Source organism: Ursus arctos, unplaced genomic scaffold, assembly GCF_023065955.2.
Source record: "Ursus arctos isolate Adak ecotype North America unplaced genomic scaffold, UrsArc2.0 scaffold_23, whole genome shotgun sequence".
Classification (NCBI taxonomy): Eukaryota; Metazoa; Chordata; class Mammalia; order Carnivora; family Ursidae; genus Ursus; species Ursus arctos.
Window position 1 is genome coordinate 47,958,963 of NW_026622908.1, and position 17,270 is coordinate 47,976,232.

General features: G+C 48.6%; 1 protein-coding gene across 5 annotated transcripts in view; it reads right to left on the reverse strand.

The window, feature by feature from the left end:
* AP2A2 (adaptor related protein complex 2 subunit alpha 2) overlaps positions 1-16,892 on the reverse strand; it is an 83,987-nt gene extending 67,095 nt beyond the window's left edge. For 2 of the 5 annotated variants that reach the window (XM_026482886.4, XM_057317137.1), the window contains exon 1: positions 16,645-16,888. In XM_026482886.4, the coding sequence (XP_026338671.2) occupies positions 16,645-16,711 (67 nt within the window). In that variant the 5' untranslated portion in view covers positions 16,712-16,888. Of the gene's footprint in view, positions 1-16,644 lie in introns of all 5 variants that reach the window. The other 3 variants (XM_026482887.4, XM_048214713.2, XM_057317138.1) reach the window with 3 other exon arrangements.
* Positions 16,893-17,270: the final 378 nt, after the last annotated feature.

Sequence of the window (17,270 nt, forward strand, 5' to 3'; positions counted from 1 at the left end):
CTCCAACAGAAAACTCTCCTTCCAGGTCCTAAGTCTTGTCCATTTCTCCTCCAAAAAAAATATTCTATTCTCACTCTCTCCATTGTCACCGTCTTGTCTGGACTCTCACAACTTTTACTTTCCTCTCCTGGCTCCTTCAACCTATTTTCCACACAGAAGCCAAGGTAATCTTTTACACAGAATTAGCCCGGTTACTTATGTGATTTTCTTTAGCAGCTTCCTACATACCTAAGAGAAACTCAAACTCGGTGCCAGAGCCTTCAAAGCCCGGTGTGTTCTGGCCTCCACCCAGTAATCTGCTTTCATTCTGTGACTCTGCCTCTCATTCACTATGCTCTAGCTGCGCTGGTCTTTCAGGTCCTGAAGCAGCCGTTCTCCCCTCAGGAGGCTGGTCCCAGCTCAACTTCAGGACCCAGGTCACAGGTTGCTTCTTCAGAGAGGCCTTCTAGGAACACTCTACCTAAGTATTCTCTCTTTTAGGCTCCACCATGATGAAGTATACTCTAAAAACTATTTCTATTTTTAAAGTTTGAATTCAGAGTTTAAAGTAACTCTTTGGAAAATGTAAGTATCCAAACTCCTCTGGACTGAGTCAACATTACCAATAAGATAATCTACTGACTTCACCACAAAGAGAAATTTCCACTTACTATATTCAATTACCAGCAAAAAACTGCCTCATCGACACAGATCATGTCTATGGAACAAAATCCTATTAGATGCCTATCTCCTTGCTTTGATTCTGGGTTTCAGAGCATCACAAACGAAACCTGTATATACTGTATTGTTCTGTTTAATGGAGAACAAGATCCTCCCTGCTTGCCTGCTTCAGGTAAGAACTAGAAAAAATGCCACAGAATCACACGGTCTCTTTAAATTCCACTTAGAGGGGCACCTAGGTGGCTCAGTCTATTAAGCATCTGCCTTCAGCTCAGGGCATGATCCTGGAGTCCTGGGATCCGGCTCCCTGCTCAGCAGGGCAGTTTGCTTCTCCCTCTGCCCCCACTCGTGTTCTCTCTCACTCACTCTCTCTCTCAAATAAATCAATAAAATCTAATAAATAAATAAATTCCACTTAGAAACACATGCCAGAGGTGCCTGGGTGGCTCAGTGGGTTAAGTGTCTGCCTTCAGTTCAGGTCATAATCCCAGGGTCCCAGGACTGAGTCCCACATCAGGCTGCCTGGTCAACAGGGGGCCTGCTTCTCCCCTCCCTCTGCTGCTCCCCCTGCTTGTGCTCTCCTACTCTCGCTCTCTCTCAAATAAATAAATCTTAAAAAAAAAAAAAAGAAGAAAGAAAAGAGAAGAAACATATGCCAAACAAGCTTTATAATAAGAACTACATTATAAAATTAGATTTATTTTTTTTAATTTTTAATTTATTTATTTGATAGAGAGAGAGCAGGCGAGCACAAGTAGGCAGAGCAGCAGGCAGAGGGAGAGGGAGAAGCAGGCTCCCTGCTGAGCAGAGAGCCCAATGCAGAACTTGATCCCAGAACCCTGGGATCATGACCCAAGCCGAAGGCAGACGCTTAACTGACTGAGCCAACCAGGCGCCCCTAAAATTAGATTTGATAATAAAAGGTATTACTACTTCATTTGAGAATTAGAAAGTAAAAATACTAAAGTCAAATTATTATTTCCCAAGCTGTGGTTAATCCAAAGTATTAAAAAATGGCCATAAAGGTCATGAAGTCCGTGTGTAAAATATATAAAAATTAGGGGGTAGTTGGGTGGCTCAGTCAGTTAAACATTCAACTCCTTTTTTTTTTTTAAGATTTTATTTATTTATTCGACAGAGATAGAGACAGCCAGCAAGAGAGGGAACACAAGCAGGGGGAGTGGGACAGGAAGAAGCAGTCTCATAGCAGAGGAGCCTGATGTGGGGCTCGATCCCATAACGCCGGGATCACGCCCTGAGCCGAAGGCAGACGTCCAACCGCTGTGCCACCCAGGCGCCCCTAAACATTCAACTCTTGATCTCAGCTCAGGTCTCACCTCAAGAGTTGTGAGTTCAAGCTCCATGTTGGGCTCCATGCTGGCTGGGCATGAAGCCTACTTTAAAAAAAAAAAATGTGTATATATACGTGTATATATATGTGTGTGTATATATATACACATACACACACACACACAGACACACAATATATAAAATTAGTCCAAATCTTACTTAAAAGAAAAAGACTGTATGGTAAGAGCAGTCACCACAATTTGGGATGGAGGAAAGAGATGATCAAGTGGTAACTACTCAGGCTAACAGAGCCTGCAAGAGGGAGAACCAGTAAAAAACAACCCTTTCCAGAGAAGCTGAAAAGGCTCCGGAATTGAAAATGTCAGGTGCGTCAGGAGGTGGACATCAGGAGGAGAGCTAAGTCTATGTAAGGAGCAGCGGGCTCCCTTCAGCAGACCCTGCAGTCAGGCAACCTACTCCCCCAATCCCAGCAGAAGACTAGAGGTTTCCCCCCTGGAAAAGCAGGAACACAGAAGCTCTAGCCCTGGTGACACCAATGAGTGCTGGGATAAGGTGCCACACTAAGAAAAGCACAACTGAGTGAAAGACTCACTGATGGTGAAACACCCCCCCCCAGAATAATGGCAGCTGGACTTACAATACCCACCTACCTTACCAAGCAAGAGATGAGACTGAAGGGTCATTCTGGAAGAGACTGAAGAGACAACTGACACGTAGGTTCCCCCAATGACAGAGACCCCTCATCCATCACCATGCAGGGAGGCCTCCCACCGAAGCGCTGACCATGTTGGCCAATGCTAGTACATGTGAGTGGAGAGACTCCAACCACCAGGCATCTGGGAAGGTCTCGCAGCACGAGCCAGAAACCAAAACAAACCTACAGAAAAGGAAATCAGAGCAAAGAGGCTATACAGAGGAGGAAACTCCACAGCAATGCGTATTCTTGCATAGAGAAAATACAGCTTAAAGAGCCAGATACCACCAAAAAAGGAGCACTTAAACAATAAGAAAGGTCTCAAATTATAAAAGTACTAGCAGAAAGTTTTAAAAGTTCAAAAGAAGGGCTAGAGGACAAAGTTGAAAGTCTCAGAAAATAGGGGCTCCTGGGTGGCTCAGTCATTAAGCGTCTGCCTTCGGCTCAGGGCGTGATCCGGGCGTTCTGGGAAGACCTGCCCAATTACTTACTATGACACCACCTCTTTCCCTGCCGTGCTAGGATCACCACCATTGGGTGATGAATGTCCATGCATATGACCCCCACACAACCCTCTGGCCTTGACCTCAGCTCCTCGCATGATCTGGTCCCCACCACAGCCTTCCCTCCAACAGTCATCCTCTTATCCATGCTCCACTGTAGGCGTCCTACCAGCCCCAACCTTTCAGTCCACTCAACCAGGTAAGCCAACTTTCTGACACCCATTAGCCACCCTGACCCCAGGAAATACGATTTCTTTCTCTTTCCCTCCCTCACTCCCTCTCTCTCTCTCTCTCCCCCACTTCCATCCTCACCCCCTTTTAGCCAGCTTCAACCCCATCACATACATTAAGTCCTGACCCTGTTTCTCCATCTGTGCACTTGCCTGGCAAAACCCTTCCCTGCTGAATCCAATTCTTGGCCAAATGGCACCACACACAGCCTGGAGAGTGTGCCTGGTGAAACCACACACCCAATCTCTGGGCTGGCCTCCAACATGAAGCCCAGGGCGGCCCTGCCCCTCTCTCCTAAATCGCCACCTCACAGCTTCCCCTCTACCCCCAACAGCCCCTCCCTCACTCCCCACACTGGCCTACTCCCTCCTGACAGCACTCAAGTAATCACTCACACCACCTCCCCCTGCTCCTCAGCTTTTCTCCACCCCTCTACCTTCTCCCTGGCCCTTCTTTCTCTTTCCCAGCAGCCTACAAACATGCTGTACCTCCCCCACCACCCAGGAGTCCTCACCTTCCTCACCTAGTTCAGAGCCTCCTAACCGCTCTGCCTGCTTCCCCGCCCCTCCTCTTCCCAATACCACAATCAGTAATTCTTCCCGAAGGTAAGTCCCTTCTCTGCCCACCGCAGTCTCCCCCCACACTGGCTCCACTCACTGAGGATGAAAGCCAGAGCTCTCAGAATAGCCTACGAGATCCCCATCATCTCCCTTGTCCCCTGCACCCAACTCTTACTCCAGCCATACTGTCCGCCAGCACTGCCGGGTATGCCTGACCCCCAACTGCACTATCTAAACTGAAATTCCCTTTTTCTGCTTTGTCTCCCCTTGATATACTATGCAATGCACTATGTATCTATATATTATACTTATGTCTACCTCACTAGAATGTAAGTAAGCCACATGAGGATATTCTTATTTATTTTGCTCACTGTGCAAAACTGCCACTCGGTGAACTGATTAACAAATGAATTAAACTTACAAAAAAATACTTTTTTGACCCACTGTGATAAGCAGAATACCACCATACCCCACCCCCCACCCCACAAAGATGCCCACACCCTTATACTAGGACCTTGTAGGATATCTTCCATGGCAAAAGGAACTCTGCAGATGTAATTAAGATAGGGGATTTATCCTGGATCCTGCAGATGGGCCCAATCTAATCACATGAGCCCTTAAAAGCAGAGAACTCTTTCTGCCTCGAGGCAAGAGGTGAGGGGGGGAGTCTCCATTTGCTGGAGGGGCCTCATGGGAGGCTTGAGGAGGAATGTGGGCAGGCTCTAGGAGGGGAGCCAGCAAGGAAAGGGGACCTCAGCCCCACGTTATAAGGACCGATTGGAAGCAGCTTCACCACCAGAGTCTCTAGAAAGGACACCCTGATTTCAACCTTGTGAGACTCTAGGCAGAGGACCCTGCTGAGCCAGGCTGTGCACGGCTTCCGTCTACAAACATGAGATAGCACAGGAGTGCAGGTCTGGGCTGCTAATCTGTGTTAACTTGTTGCAGCAGCAAGAGAGCACTAAGACACCCTCTGCATCCTGCAGTCACCATCTCATTTCTTTCCTCTTTACAGCAAAACTCCCCAAGGGCTGACACTCAACGTTTCCCAATTATTCTCCCTTAAACTACCCCATCCGGTTTACCTCTGCTCAGTCCATTCAAGTGACCCACCAGACTGCTTCCTCCTCACTGGCCTGTGCTCCTCCCACCTGAACATGTCTCTCCCCGACTGTTTCAAGTCCGCATGCATGGAGCTCCGGCCATCTTCCTAGAGAGCTGGGCCAGCGCTGTGCTTCGGAGAGAAGACTTGGAGCCAGGTAGCCTGAGTCTGAATCCCTGTTCTACCACTTCATAGGCACTCATGTGGCCTTGGGCTCGGGTTCCTCATTTATGAAACAGGGAGAACACAGCACCTACTGTAAAGAATTATCGTGACTATCAGATATGTAAATGAAGGTAGCGGGCTTGGAAGCACGCCAGGCACACAGCAAAGCTACAGGAGTGAGAGCTATGCTCTGATGATTTCCACTCACTCCCTCGGCGAGCTCCCAGTCTCATGGCTTTAAACAACACCTACAAGGAATGCCCCTGTATTTTTACCTCTAGCCCAGACCTCTTCTCTGAATTCCAGTCTTAGATATCCAACTGCAGATTAAACATCTCTCCCCAAAACCTAATGGTGATGAACAGGGACGTGATTTACCCTCCCACCTCAGGCAACTAAAAACCTAAACAATAGTTTGCAGAAGCTGGACAACAGACTATGGACAAGCGTGATCACTGAGAGACAGAAAACAAACAAGATGAGCCTTACAACTGCTCCAGCTTACTGCTTGGGGAGGGGGAACCCAAACAGAGCCCTAAGGCCTCCCTAAAGTGAGGAGACAGACCAAGGAGGCTAGAATGTGCAGGGCAGAACACTGGAATAGAGCCTCCTGCAGGGAGAGTAGAGTGCCGGAGAGCTGCAGAGGGGTCCTGGCATCTCCGTCTCATTACCCATCTGCCCAAGCAAGACAGGATGATCTTGAGGCTGTGGAAAGAGCCACTGGAAAGAAGCCAGAGGGTAAACCATGGAAGGTAGCACAGGGCCAGCAAGCCAGAGGGGAACCTCATAAAACACAGGGCATGGAGCAGAGTTCTGGGAAGGAGCACGATCCCTCAAGAGTGGGGTGAAATCAGCTCCTGACTAAAGGCTGCCCTGGTCCCTCCTTGTAAGAATCAAGCAGTTTCCAGATGGCTCAGCTTCATCCCAGAGCAAAGCTCAAGGATATTTAAAGAAATACAACAATATTCAGGACTGACAAGGTGAAATTCACGATGTCTGGCATCCAATAAAAAATTACAGATATGCAGGGGGCCTGGGTGGCACAGTCAGTTAAGTGTCTGACTCTTGGTTTTAGCTCAGGTCATGATCTCAGGGTCTCGAGATGGAACCCCGCATCAAGATGGAACCCCACATCACATCAGACTCCCGGCTTAGCAGGGAGTCTGCTTAGGATTCTCTCTCCCTCTCACTCTGCCCGTCCCTACTCACACTCTCTCTCTCTCAAATAAATAATCTTTTTTTTTTTTTAAGATTTTGTTTATTTATTTGAGAGAGAGGGAGAGAGCACACAAGCACAGGGAGGGGCAGACAGAGGGAGAAGCAGGCTCCCCACTGAGCACGGAGCCTGATGTGGGGCTCCACCCCAGGACCCTGGGATCATGACCTGAGCCAAAGGCAGACACTAACTGACTGAGCCACTCAGGCGCCCCAATAAATTAATCTCAAAAAAAAAAAAAACAAGGGGGCGCCTGGGTGGCACAGCGGTTGGGCGTCTGCCTTCGGCTCAGGGCGTGATCCCGGCGTTCCGGGATCGAGTCCCACATCAGGCTCCTCCGCTGGGAGCCTGCTTCTTCCTCTCCCACTCCCCCTGCTTGTGTTCCCTCTCTCGCTGGCTGTCTCTGTCTCTGTCTAATAAATAAATAAAATCTTTAAAAAAAAAAAAAAAAAAAAAAAAACAAAGAACAAAACAGGGGCACCTGGGTGGCTCAATCAGTTCGTGTTTGCCTTCGGCTCAGGTCACGATCCCAAGGTCCTGGGATCGAGCCCCACATTGGGCTCCCTGCTCGGTAGGAAGCCTGCTTCTCCCTCTCACACTCCCCTTGCTTATGTTCCCTCTCTCGTTGTCTCTCTCTGTCAAATAAATAAACAAAATCTTAAAAAAAAAAAAAAATACACGTTCTTCAAGCTACCTGACCAAACCACATTCTTTGACATTGAGAACCCTCTCCACTCTCTGTTCCTTTTCCCTAATTTATTTTTCCCCACAACAGATCAACAAAAAGATGAATGGATGGAGATAAATAGATACATGTTTTTCTCATTTATTTTGTCTGTCTATTCTCACAAGAATTTAAGTTCTGAAAGTATAGGAATTTTGTCCATTTGGTTAATCACTGAATCCCCAGTGCCTAGAATAGAATAATGCCTGGCACACGGCAGGCACTCAATAGATTTCTCAAATGAATGACCAAATGAATTGTACGATGACATCAGAAAACAGAATCCAGAAAGATAAATAAATTTTGAAATATATAGCTTCAAAATACACTTCACTCTTGGGGCTGCACCAAAGTTATAGCAAAAACAAGAACACTGTATGAAGAACTCTGTTTTCTTGACTACTTAATATTAAACAGATTTAAATTACATCTACAGCAAATACTGCATTAAAGAATATACATCAGACATCAGCACCCAACAGAAGAGCATTTCCTGTCCCTCTGTGACCAGCATCTGTGCAAGGGGCCCACACCTCCATCCCGTGGAAGACAATCTCAAAAAGGCCAGGCCTCAGGAACTGAACAACTTGGCACAAACAGACCGTCAGACAATCACCTTCCCGCCTCCATCTTCCTCCACATTCTCAGTGCTTGGGGAAGCTAGGTGTGCTACGTTATGGAAGGACAACTCTAATTGTGGTTAAATAATAAGGCAACAAAAGTTTTAAAAAGATAATTACATGAACAGAAGCTACAAGCCCATTAAAAGAAATAACTGAAGTTGTGAGGAATGTGTCCTATGGAAGAAAGGCCTATTGAAGACTTGTGGATGGAGGCATGTTTCCATATCCCCTGGAACAGTTCAGCATGAACTCAATCACAGAGGACTCTGATTCTCACAGGCACAACAAGGCTCAAACTCAGGTTCTGATCTGGATGTGCCATACCTGACGTTAAAAAAAAAAAAGTGGGAGGGCGCCTGGGTGGCTCAGTGGGTTAAGCGTCTGCCTTCAGCTCAGGTCATGATCCTGGAGTCCCGGTGGAGCCTGCTTCTCCCTCTCCCTCTGCCCCCCCCCACCCCCGCTCATGAGCACTCTCACACTCTCTCTCTCTCGCTCACTCTCCCTCTCAAATAAATAAACTCTTAAAAAAAAAAAAAAAGCCACAGAACTATTTTTCAGTAGCAATAAATGCAATCCAAAAGTGTTCCAAAACTGGGGCGTCTGGGTGGCTCCGTTGGTGAAGCATCCGCCTTCAGCTCAGGTCACGACCCCAGAGTCCTGGGATCGAGCCCCACATCGGGCTCCCTGCTCAGCGGGGAGCCTGCTTCTCCCTCTGCTGCCTCTCCCCCTGCTTCTACACTTTCACTCTTTCTCTCTGATAAATAAATAAAATATTTTTTTTAAAAAGTGTTCCAAAATACTCATTTTCCTGCTCTATTTTTTCTATCAGTTGAATAGTCTTCTAAAACAGCATCATTGAGTATCCATTCTCAATGCCTTTTAAACTATATTAGAAACATGTAATTGCTCTCTCAACCACATCACATGAAGGCAGGCTGGTCACAAAAAAAGCAACACGCAAATCCCAATAGGGCACTGCCCCCCCTAAGGAGCTCCGAGTGCTTTAGGTACACGAAATAACTAATCCCTGTTACACTCTTGAGTTGCCACCAGAAGGGATTTTAAAGGCAAGGAAAACACCTTGTGATGCAAAACAAGACCAGGCAACCCTGCTTGGACGCTGATCTCCACACTTTTACCTGCCAACAGACAACAAATCCTGGGGCACATGACAAGGTAAATGGGAAACATCCAGAATACAAGGAATACCCAAAACCACCACAGCTCTCACTGGGTTCAAATTTGGGACAAAAATGAAGACTCCAGACTCTACAGAACCACAATCTGCAAAGAAAAGGAAACAGTATCAGGATCTGACCCAAACCACCAGGCAAGAATTTTTGTTTCCATAAATGAACATATCCAGCAGGGTCATTCACTCAAGTCCCCATTTCCCAAGGCAGCAGAAAGCTGAGGGAGCTACGCAGGGCCAGAACCTAGCAAGGGAGTGGGTCTCAGCCTCTCTGCAAAGACCTTCTTCTCCTCGTGGGGCACATCACTGCCTCTCCAACCTGTTGCATCCCCCACTGACACAGATGACAAACTCCAAGGCCGGACCACAGGCCCCATCCCCCCTCCTAATGTGCCTCCTACCTTCCTACCTGGTGGCTCCCAACTCCTACAGAATTTTCCTGACTCTGCTTCCCACACTCTGATTTTTTTTTTAAGATTTTATTTATTTATTTGACAGAGAGACAGCCAGCGAGAGAGGGAACACAAGCAGGGGGAGTGGGAGAGGAAGAAGCAGGCTCCCAGCGGAGGGGCCTGATGCAGGGCTCGATCCCAGAACGCCGGGATCACGCCCTGAGCCGAAGGCAGATGCTTAATGACTGCGCCACCCAGGCGCCCCCCCCACACTCTGATTATTAGGTGATTGTGGGCCACAGTCCTAATCCTCTTTGCCAACAATAGTGAAGGAGAAAGAACGAAGAGGTGGCAGGAAGTGATGTGTGAAGGCAGGCAGGAACCAGAGTGTCGCCACAAGTATAAACTGCATCTTGTGAGCAGTCACACACTTTGGGTGAGGCTAGGACTCACCTCTCCCTCTCTCCCTGCAACTCAACGTCCCCACACTCTTCTTGGTCTTCTTCCCAACTCAGTCCCCAGGGCACTATTTTAAAACAAGGCCACTTCCTCCTTGCCTGCTTCTTATCCCATGCACCCTGGTCGAACCCTTCTGGCCCTCTCCACCACGGAGTGCAAGAGCTAATCTTATCGCTCAGCCTCAGCTCCTACCTCTCTGTGGGAACTCCCACTTGAACCTATCGCCCCGAACTTCTCATAATCAAGTGGCACATACAACTTTTCATGACATTTCAACCATGTCAACTTTCACTGCAAAGTCAGTTATTTTGAAAAAGGCCAATGCCAGAATCAGTAAATGTAGTTTTATAATCTAAATCTTAGATATCACACGACCCAGTGAAAACTGTTCATTTCTATTTTCTAAAGAGTATCATTCATTTTGTTAAGGTGAGGACAAAATTATTTAATCTACTTCAAACTGCACTGGAGGATGAACTTTCTAACTCCCAAACTTGTGGTTTCTTTTTTTTTTTTTTTTTTAAGATTTTATTTATTTATGTGACAGAGAGACAGCCAGCGAGAGAGGGAACACAGCAGGGGGAGTGGGAGAGGAAGAAGCAGGCTCCCAGCGGAGGAGCCTGATGTGGGACTCCATCCCGGAACGCCAGGATCACGCCCCGATCCGAAGGCAGACGCTTTAAAGACTGCGCTACCCAGGCGCCCCTTATTTATTTATTTTTAAGAGAGAGAGAGCACAAGTAGGGGAAGCGGCAGGCAAAGAGAGAGGGAGAAGCAGGCTCCCCGCTGAGGCAGGGAACCCAATGTGGGACTCGATCCCAGAACCCTGAGATCATGACCTGAGCCAAAGGCAGAGGCTCAACCAACTGAGACACCCAGGTGTCCCATCAAATTTGTGGTTTCAATATCAAACCCCTGTGCTGGCCAAAATGAAGGAGGACAGGAAGGGTGCCATTCCTATGTATGTACCCTACATTCATTGCATCTCACTGGATCTAGGGAGGGAATGGACCAGACATGCTTTACCAAAAAAAAGAATATTCAACCAGGTCAAGGGTAAATATGAAACATTCCGAAGTCTGACTTAGAACTACCTTTTGTAGATGCCTGAGCACCTGGTGTTCCTCTACTACTCCATCTGCCCTCTAGGACCTCCCCACCTTGCTTTCAGGGCAAGGACTCATCTTGTCCACCCTACAACTGCTTATTCCTCTTATTCTGCATTCAAGAGTCCTGAATACAGGTCGTGCTCAATAAAGATGAATGCACTGGCGAGAACTTGGCTCCCCATTTGTCTGCAAACTCTTTAGGGGGGGGACAAGGACCACATGTTCTATTTCTCTGAACCCCACAAATTTCACATAACAGGCGCAGATGCCATCCCTTACCCAAAACCCGAGGCCCAATGTGTCCCAGAATCCAGAACTGCTCAGACTTTAGGGAGAAAGCAAAGCACACGGTCATTGTGTCCTGGAAGCACACACTTGTGAACACTCACGCAGGAGGGAGACCATAGGGAGACCAGGCAAAGCCAGCACTTTTGCCAAATAAGTTCACCAAAGACTTACAAAAAGACTTTTCATCGTTTGGGGAGTCTACAAGCTTTGAAAGTTGAGCTAAGGAAAGATAGCCTCAGGCCCGAGAAATTCCAAGGTGCTCAGAGCCCCGCCCACTCAGGAGCTCACACCAGAGAGCCGCCTTCTCTAGGGGCGCCATCGCGCTGGAAGCCTCCCCTCCGCTCGGACTCCATTCGATTTTTTAAAAAGCCAAGGAAATGCTATTTAATCTCACAAAGACAGCCTTTCCAATAATTCTGCAGCTACAAAATCCTGACATATATTGTTGCCAAAACAACAGAGTAAAAATTTTAAGAGAAAAGAGAAGGAATGCTAAGTATCTGGCATGAGAATATACTTATCACCAGGACACTTCAACTTGTCATAAAAGAAACAGTGATCCCCACCCCCTTCAGAGGAGCCAGAAAGGAAACAGGGAAGAATACACAGGTATTTCCTCGAAGCAGTAACCACCAACCTTGGCAGAAAAATTCAACCTGGATCAAAGACTTCCTTCCTCCTCCAGCACAGTGGTGCGTCCCTCCCTTTGCGCTCCGTCACACACTTCCTAAATCCGTTTCTAAAGAATATAAGTTATGCAGAAGAGCACAAAAGAAAAAATGCAAGAAGAGCATTTTTTCAAAAAGTCAGCATTCTTTAAATGTCCAGTCAAGACTAAAATGAACATTAATTTTTTTAAGAACTTGAAAAGTTAAAAAGCAGACTGACAAACTCTGATTCTGACCTTTACTATTACTCAGGAAAATCAAGTACCAGCTTTATGTTTAATTTCCTACACTGACACTTAAGCTGAACTTAAATTTTTATGTTCAGTTTCTCCACGTCCAATTTATGACTCATAACAAATGGAATTTTATGAACAAATACGTGTTTTAAACTTCAGTCATGCTAAAATGTAAAGCAAAGGGATGTCCAATTTCAACAAAGTTAACAGAAACGGAAAGGACAAAGTTTTGTGACCAACACAATGAGCAGAGCACTGATACCTACTCTACTAGCTTATCACTGCACCTGCAGCCAAATTGCATGCTTTCTCCAAGAACATGGGAAATTTGTTTTTTGCCAAATAGCTAATTACATCTCTCCTCTTGTTTCCCTTCATTTGAGTGAGTGCCTGGAAGGATTAAATAAAATGCCTCCAAGCACAATGGAAGTGTCTTAACTCATCTGCACAGGCCCAGCCCCTGGGACCTCGTGCATGGAGGAATAAATGGCAATTTCCTGCCCACTGGCAACATGACTGGTCTCACAAGAATGAACACCTAGACCTATCACTTCTCTTTCATTGCAGTCTTGATTACTTTGCAGTCAATTCCGAGTCTGACAACATTTTCAGCAGTGTTTTATATTCTCAACACTGATGTAGTGCTGACATGTCAATGGCAATGCATAAAGACATGCATTAATTAAGTTATATAAGACTGCCAATAAAGCACACGTGTAAACAAAAGTTCCAAAATAACTGAAGAGCAAATAACTATTATTTTCCCAATTTCAGCAGTTCTTTCATTTTCTTTAAATTCATCACTTGAGGGACGCCTGGGCGCCTCAGTCGGTTGAGAGTCTGACTGTTGGTTTCGGCTCAGGTCATGTCAGCACCGCGCTGGGTGTGGAGCCTGCTTGAGATTCTCCCTCTCCCTCTTCCCGTCACCCCTCCTGCTTGTGTGTGCACGTGCATGCACACAAGCACACGCATGTGCGTGCGTGCTCTCTCTCTCAGATAAATAAAATTTTTTTTAAAAAATCCATCACTTGGATATGATAACAATTAATGCAACAGCCTGGATAGACCTCAAGGGGATTGTGCGGAGTGAGAAAAGGCAATCTTGACAAGTCACATACTGTACAATCCCATTCACACAACATCCTTGAGATGTTATGTAGAGACAGCGAACAGACTAGTAACTAGGGGTGGGTAGATGGGCCATACGGGGTAACACAAGGGGGCTTTGTGACGAAACTCTGTACCTTGATTAACTGGATTACACAAAGCTACATGTGATAAAAGTACAAAGACCTACATACACGCACACACACCAGTGTTAGGCAAAACTGATAAAATGTGAATACGCCCTGTGGAATGTACCAATGTCAGTTTCCTGGTGTTGAAATTGTACTGTTATGCAAGAAATCCCCCTTTGAAGAGGTGGGGTGAAGGGTGCTGAGACCTCCCTGTCCATTTCTCTGCAACTTCTTACGAGTCTGTATTTATTTCAAAACAAAGAATTATTTAAAAAATGGGACTAAATAAAAGGATTAGGATTTTTTAAATACCAATTTAAAAAAAGAAAGAAACAGTTCACTAACTCCCACACACTGAACTCACATTAGCCAAATTCAGTGGGCCTGGGTTGAAGTTAATCAAAAAAGATCAAGTTAATTTTATGAGGCACTGAATTACTTTGCTACCTGAGCCACAAAAACTACAGGCTTGAGGAAGACCTCATGTCAGGAGCACCTTATCAAATCCTGGAGCAAATTCGCTGTTGCCTGTGCTAAGAGGAGTAACATTCCCAGCCAGTCATCTGAAGTGAACAACTTACAGGAAGGGGCAAAGAGATGCAGAGCCCACTCTTGAAGGCCTTAAAGAGGGAAATTTAAGAAACTAGTTCAGGAAGGTAAAAGACAGCTGCAATTTTAGAGTTGAACTTTAGTGATACTCTACCTCAAAATCCACCCCTCTCCATCAGCTGAGAAACCTGAAGCTCAGTGGCCACCGGCTTTGGGTCGTGAAGCAAGTGAGAGGCAGTCAGGGTCCAGACCCTTGCTGCCAGCTCAGTGCCCTCCCTACACAGAGCCTGGCTACATCCATCACACTCACAAGAAACTATCAAGCACACAAAATCAGAGGTGGGCAGGGAAAAGGGGACGCAGGGACCCCTCTCCCTGCCCCACAGGGGTTAAGATCAGACCAGCTCTGGCCAGAGTTAGCTTTCTGACCCCATCTGCAGCCAGAGCCCACAGGTGCTTAGAACGTTAATTCCCTGCTGCTCCACGCACATCTTGGCCCCCTACCTGCAGTGCCCTCTAGACAAAATCATCTTCTACTGAAGTCCTCTCCGGCTCACTCGTCTATTCATTTACTGGGCACATGTCTCATGCCAGACTCTGTGCAAGCAGCAGAGGAGTGACATGACAAACAAGACAGACGTGGTGCCCACCTCACGGGGCTTACAGTGTAGTGGGGGCACAGCACCACAAACCCACGACACTGCTCTGAAGGAGAAGTGCAGCACTATGACTGACAAAACAAAGGGTAAGGACACAGCGAGGTCAGAAAGGTGTTTCTGAGCAAGGGGCCCTAATAAACAGAGACCTGACCCCAAGAAGGATGAGGCACCCCTTCCTCCTTAAGCTCCTTCGGGGGAGAGACTGTCTTTTTTGTTGGTGTGTATCAGTGGCCCTCAACCAGAGAAAACTTTGCCTAATAGGGCATGTCTGGACGTATTTTTTTGGTTGTCACAACAGAGGCGTCTAGTTGTATAGACAGGGATGCTGCTATCCACCACCGCTGGACAGCTCCATACAACAAATGATTGGCCCCCATCTCAACAGTGTGAGGGTGGAAAAAGTCTGCTCTACCGTCAGTCAACAAGTATCTGCCAAGTCCTCGGTACATGGCAGGCACCTACCTTCCACTCGAATGCAAATCTAGCACAGGACACATGTCTAACAAGCAGGTGACTGGCTGTCCAAGAAAATGGGTTTCAATCTCAATGTCTTTCTTGCCCACTGCATTTTCCTTCCAAAATGGAAGGACTGACATCACTCCTAATTTGAGGCTGCTAACCCTTCAGCCAAGGGTTCCCTTGCAGTAGTAGCAAACACTTAGCATTCTGATTATGAGTGTTACAGTCTTGCAAATCACATTAAATAGCAAAGGAAGGAAAAGAAAAAGAATACTGCCTACTTGTAAAAGCTCCGATCTGAGAGTGTTATCACATGGATTTCTCGGTTTCTCGCACAATGAGGGAGAGGGACAGAAGATCTAAGCTTCCACGGTCTGGGGGAGAACCAGGCTGGCATTCAGGTCCTCTAGTCTAAGGAGGTGAGGGGTTCAAGGGAAGGCTCAACACAACAGCATCTACCAGCAGGTGACGTTACATTCTTCAAAATATACATTAAACTTCAGGTAATAAAAATCAGTCAACTAACTATCTGGTGGATAACAAAAAATAAAATAAAACGCACCAGATGGGAAACTGGTTTTGTGTTTAATTTCTTTAATAAAATAAAAAGGACATTCTCTGAACACTGTAGCTTCTCTACAGACCAAAGCCAGTTATTGGTGGACCAGTGGTGCCCCCACCAGCCTCCTGGCCTGACTCCCTTCTGGTGTGGATTTTTTCCACTGTGAGGGGACACCCATGTCCCTGAGAATGCACACAGCAGCCAGAGCAGCCACGCCAAAGCCATCCCACCCTCTACTGCCCCGGTGTCTGGATTCCCTTGGGGAATGAGTCATTTTAGTCAGGACGTAATAAGCCACCAGAACCCGGGCAGAGCTGCTTCCCAGGCAAGACACTGTTTCGCTGTTCCCACTCCCAAAGTGAAAATCCATCCTATTTTGGAAAACGCTGGGTTAAATGCTCCATTACTAGAAAGACGAGCAGACTGCTCCAGATGACATCATGCTGGGGGGGGGGGGGGGTCTTCGCCGGAACCCGGTCGACGATGCCACAGCCCTCCACACGGGTGGAGAACACCGCCCGCCCTGCACTCTGCACCCTGCACCCCGCAACCCTTGCCCCACTGCCCCCTGACCCGCAGGACCCAGTCCGAGCCCCCGACCCTGGCTCCCAGAGGCCTGAGTGCCCCTCACCCACCCTGTAGGTCCCTGCGCCCCCTGACCTCTGCCCTCTGAGTCCGCACCCAGACCCCCGCCCGGCACCCCCACACCCCAAGCCTACGTCCCCGGACCCCCGCCCTCTAGGTCCCCAACCGGGACCTTCGCACCCCCTGCCTGAACCCCTGCCCTCTGGGTCCGCACCCCGAACCTACGCCCCCGAGACCCCCACCCCGCACTCCGGCCTGCACCCCTGAACCCCCGCCCTCTAGGTCCGCACCCGGGACCCCGCCCCGCGCCCCCTGACCCCTGCCCTCCGGGTCTGCACCCGGGACCCCGCCCCGCACCCCGGGCCTGAGCCCCTGGACCGCCGCCCCCAGGTCCGCACCGGGATCCCCGCCGCGCACCCCCGCCCCTCGCAGGCCGGGTCCCCCGCCGCGGCCACTCACAGTTGCGGATGTCGGAGATGAAGACCGCCAGACCCCGCATCCCGTCCCCCTTCGACACGGCCGGCATCTTCGGGCCCCGGGGAGCGGCCTGGGCTGGCGGGCCCGGAGGAGGAGCGGGGAGCGGATCGCTGCCGCCTCTGGAACCGTCTCAGCCGGAGCCGCCTCAGGCTCAGAGCGCCGCTTTCAGGGCCGCCGCCGCCGCGCGCGCGCACGCACACACGCTCGCTGTCACGTGCACGCGCACGCTCGCTCGCGGGGCGGGGACGAGCACGTCGAGCGCGGGCGCGTACAGGCAGACGCGAGGACGCCCCCTGCAGGCACACGCGCCTGCCGGGCCGCCGTGGGACCCTTGCGTTCGCGTCCCCGAGCTCCCCACGACCCTGCCCAGCCTCTCCCCCCACGGCCTTGACCCAGCCCAGGTTCTGGAGTAGCTTGCTGCCCACCGTGGGGGGCCCTGAGGGTCTGCTGCACATCACCCGCTGTCCAGAGCCACCAGACCCTTCCTTAACAAAGAGGGGCATTGAGGCCTGAAGAGAAAGGACTGTCACCCCCCACCTCAGGACAGCACCAGCTGACCACACTTCGATCCCTCAATGCCCAACCAGGGCCCTTTGCCGTTATGCCCA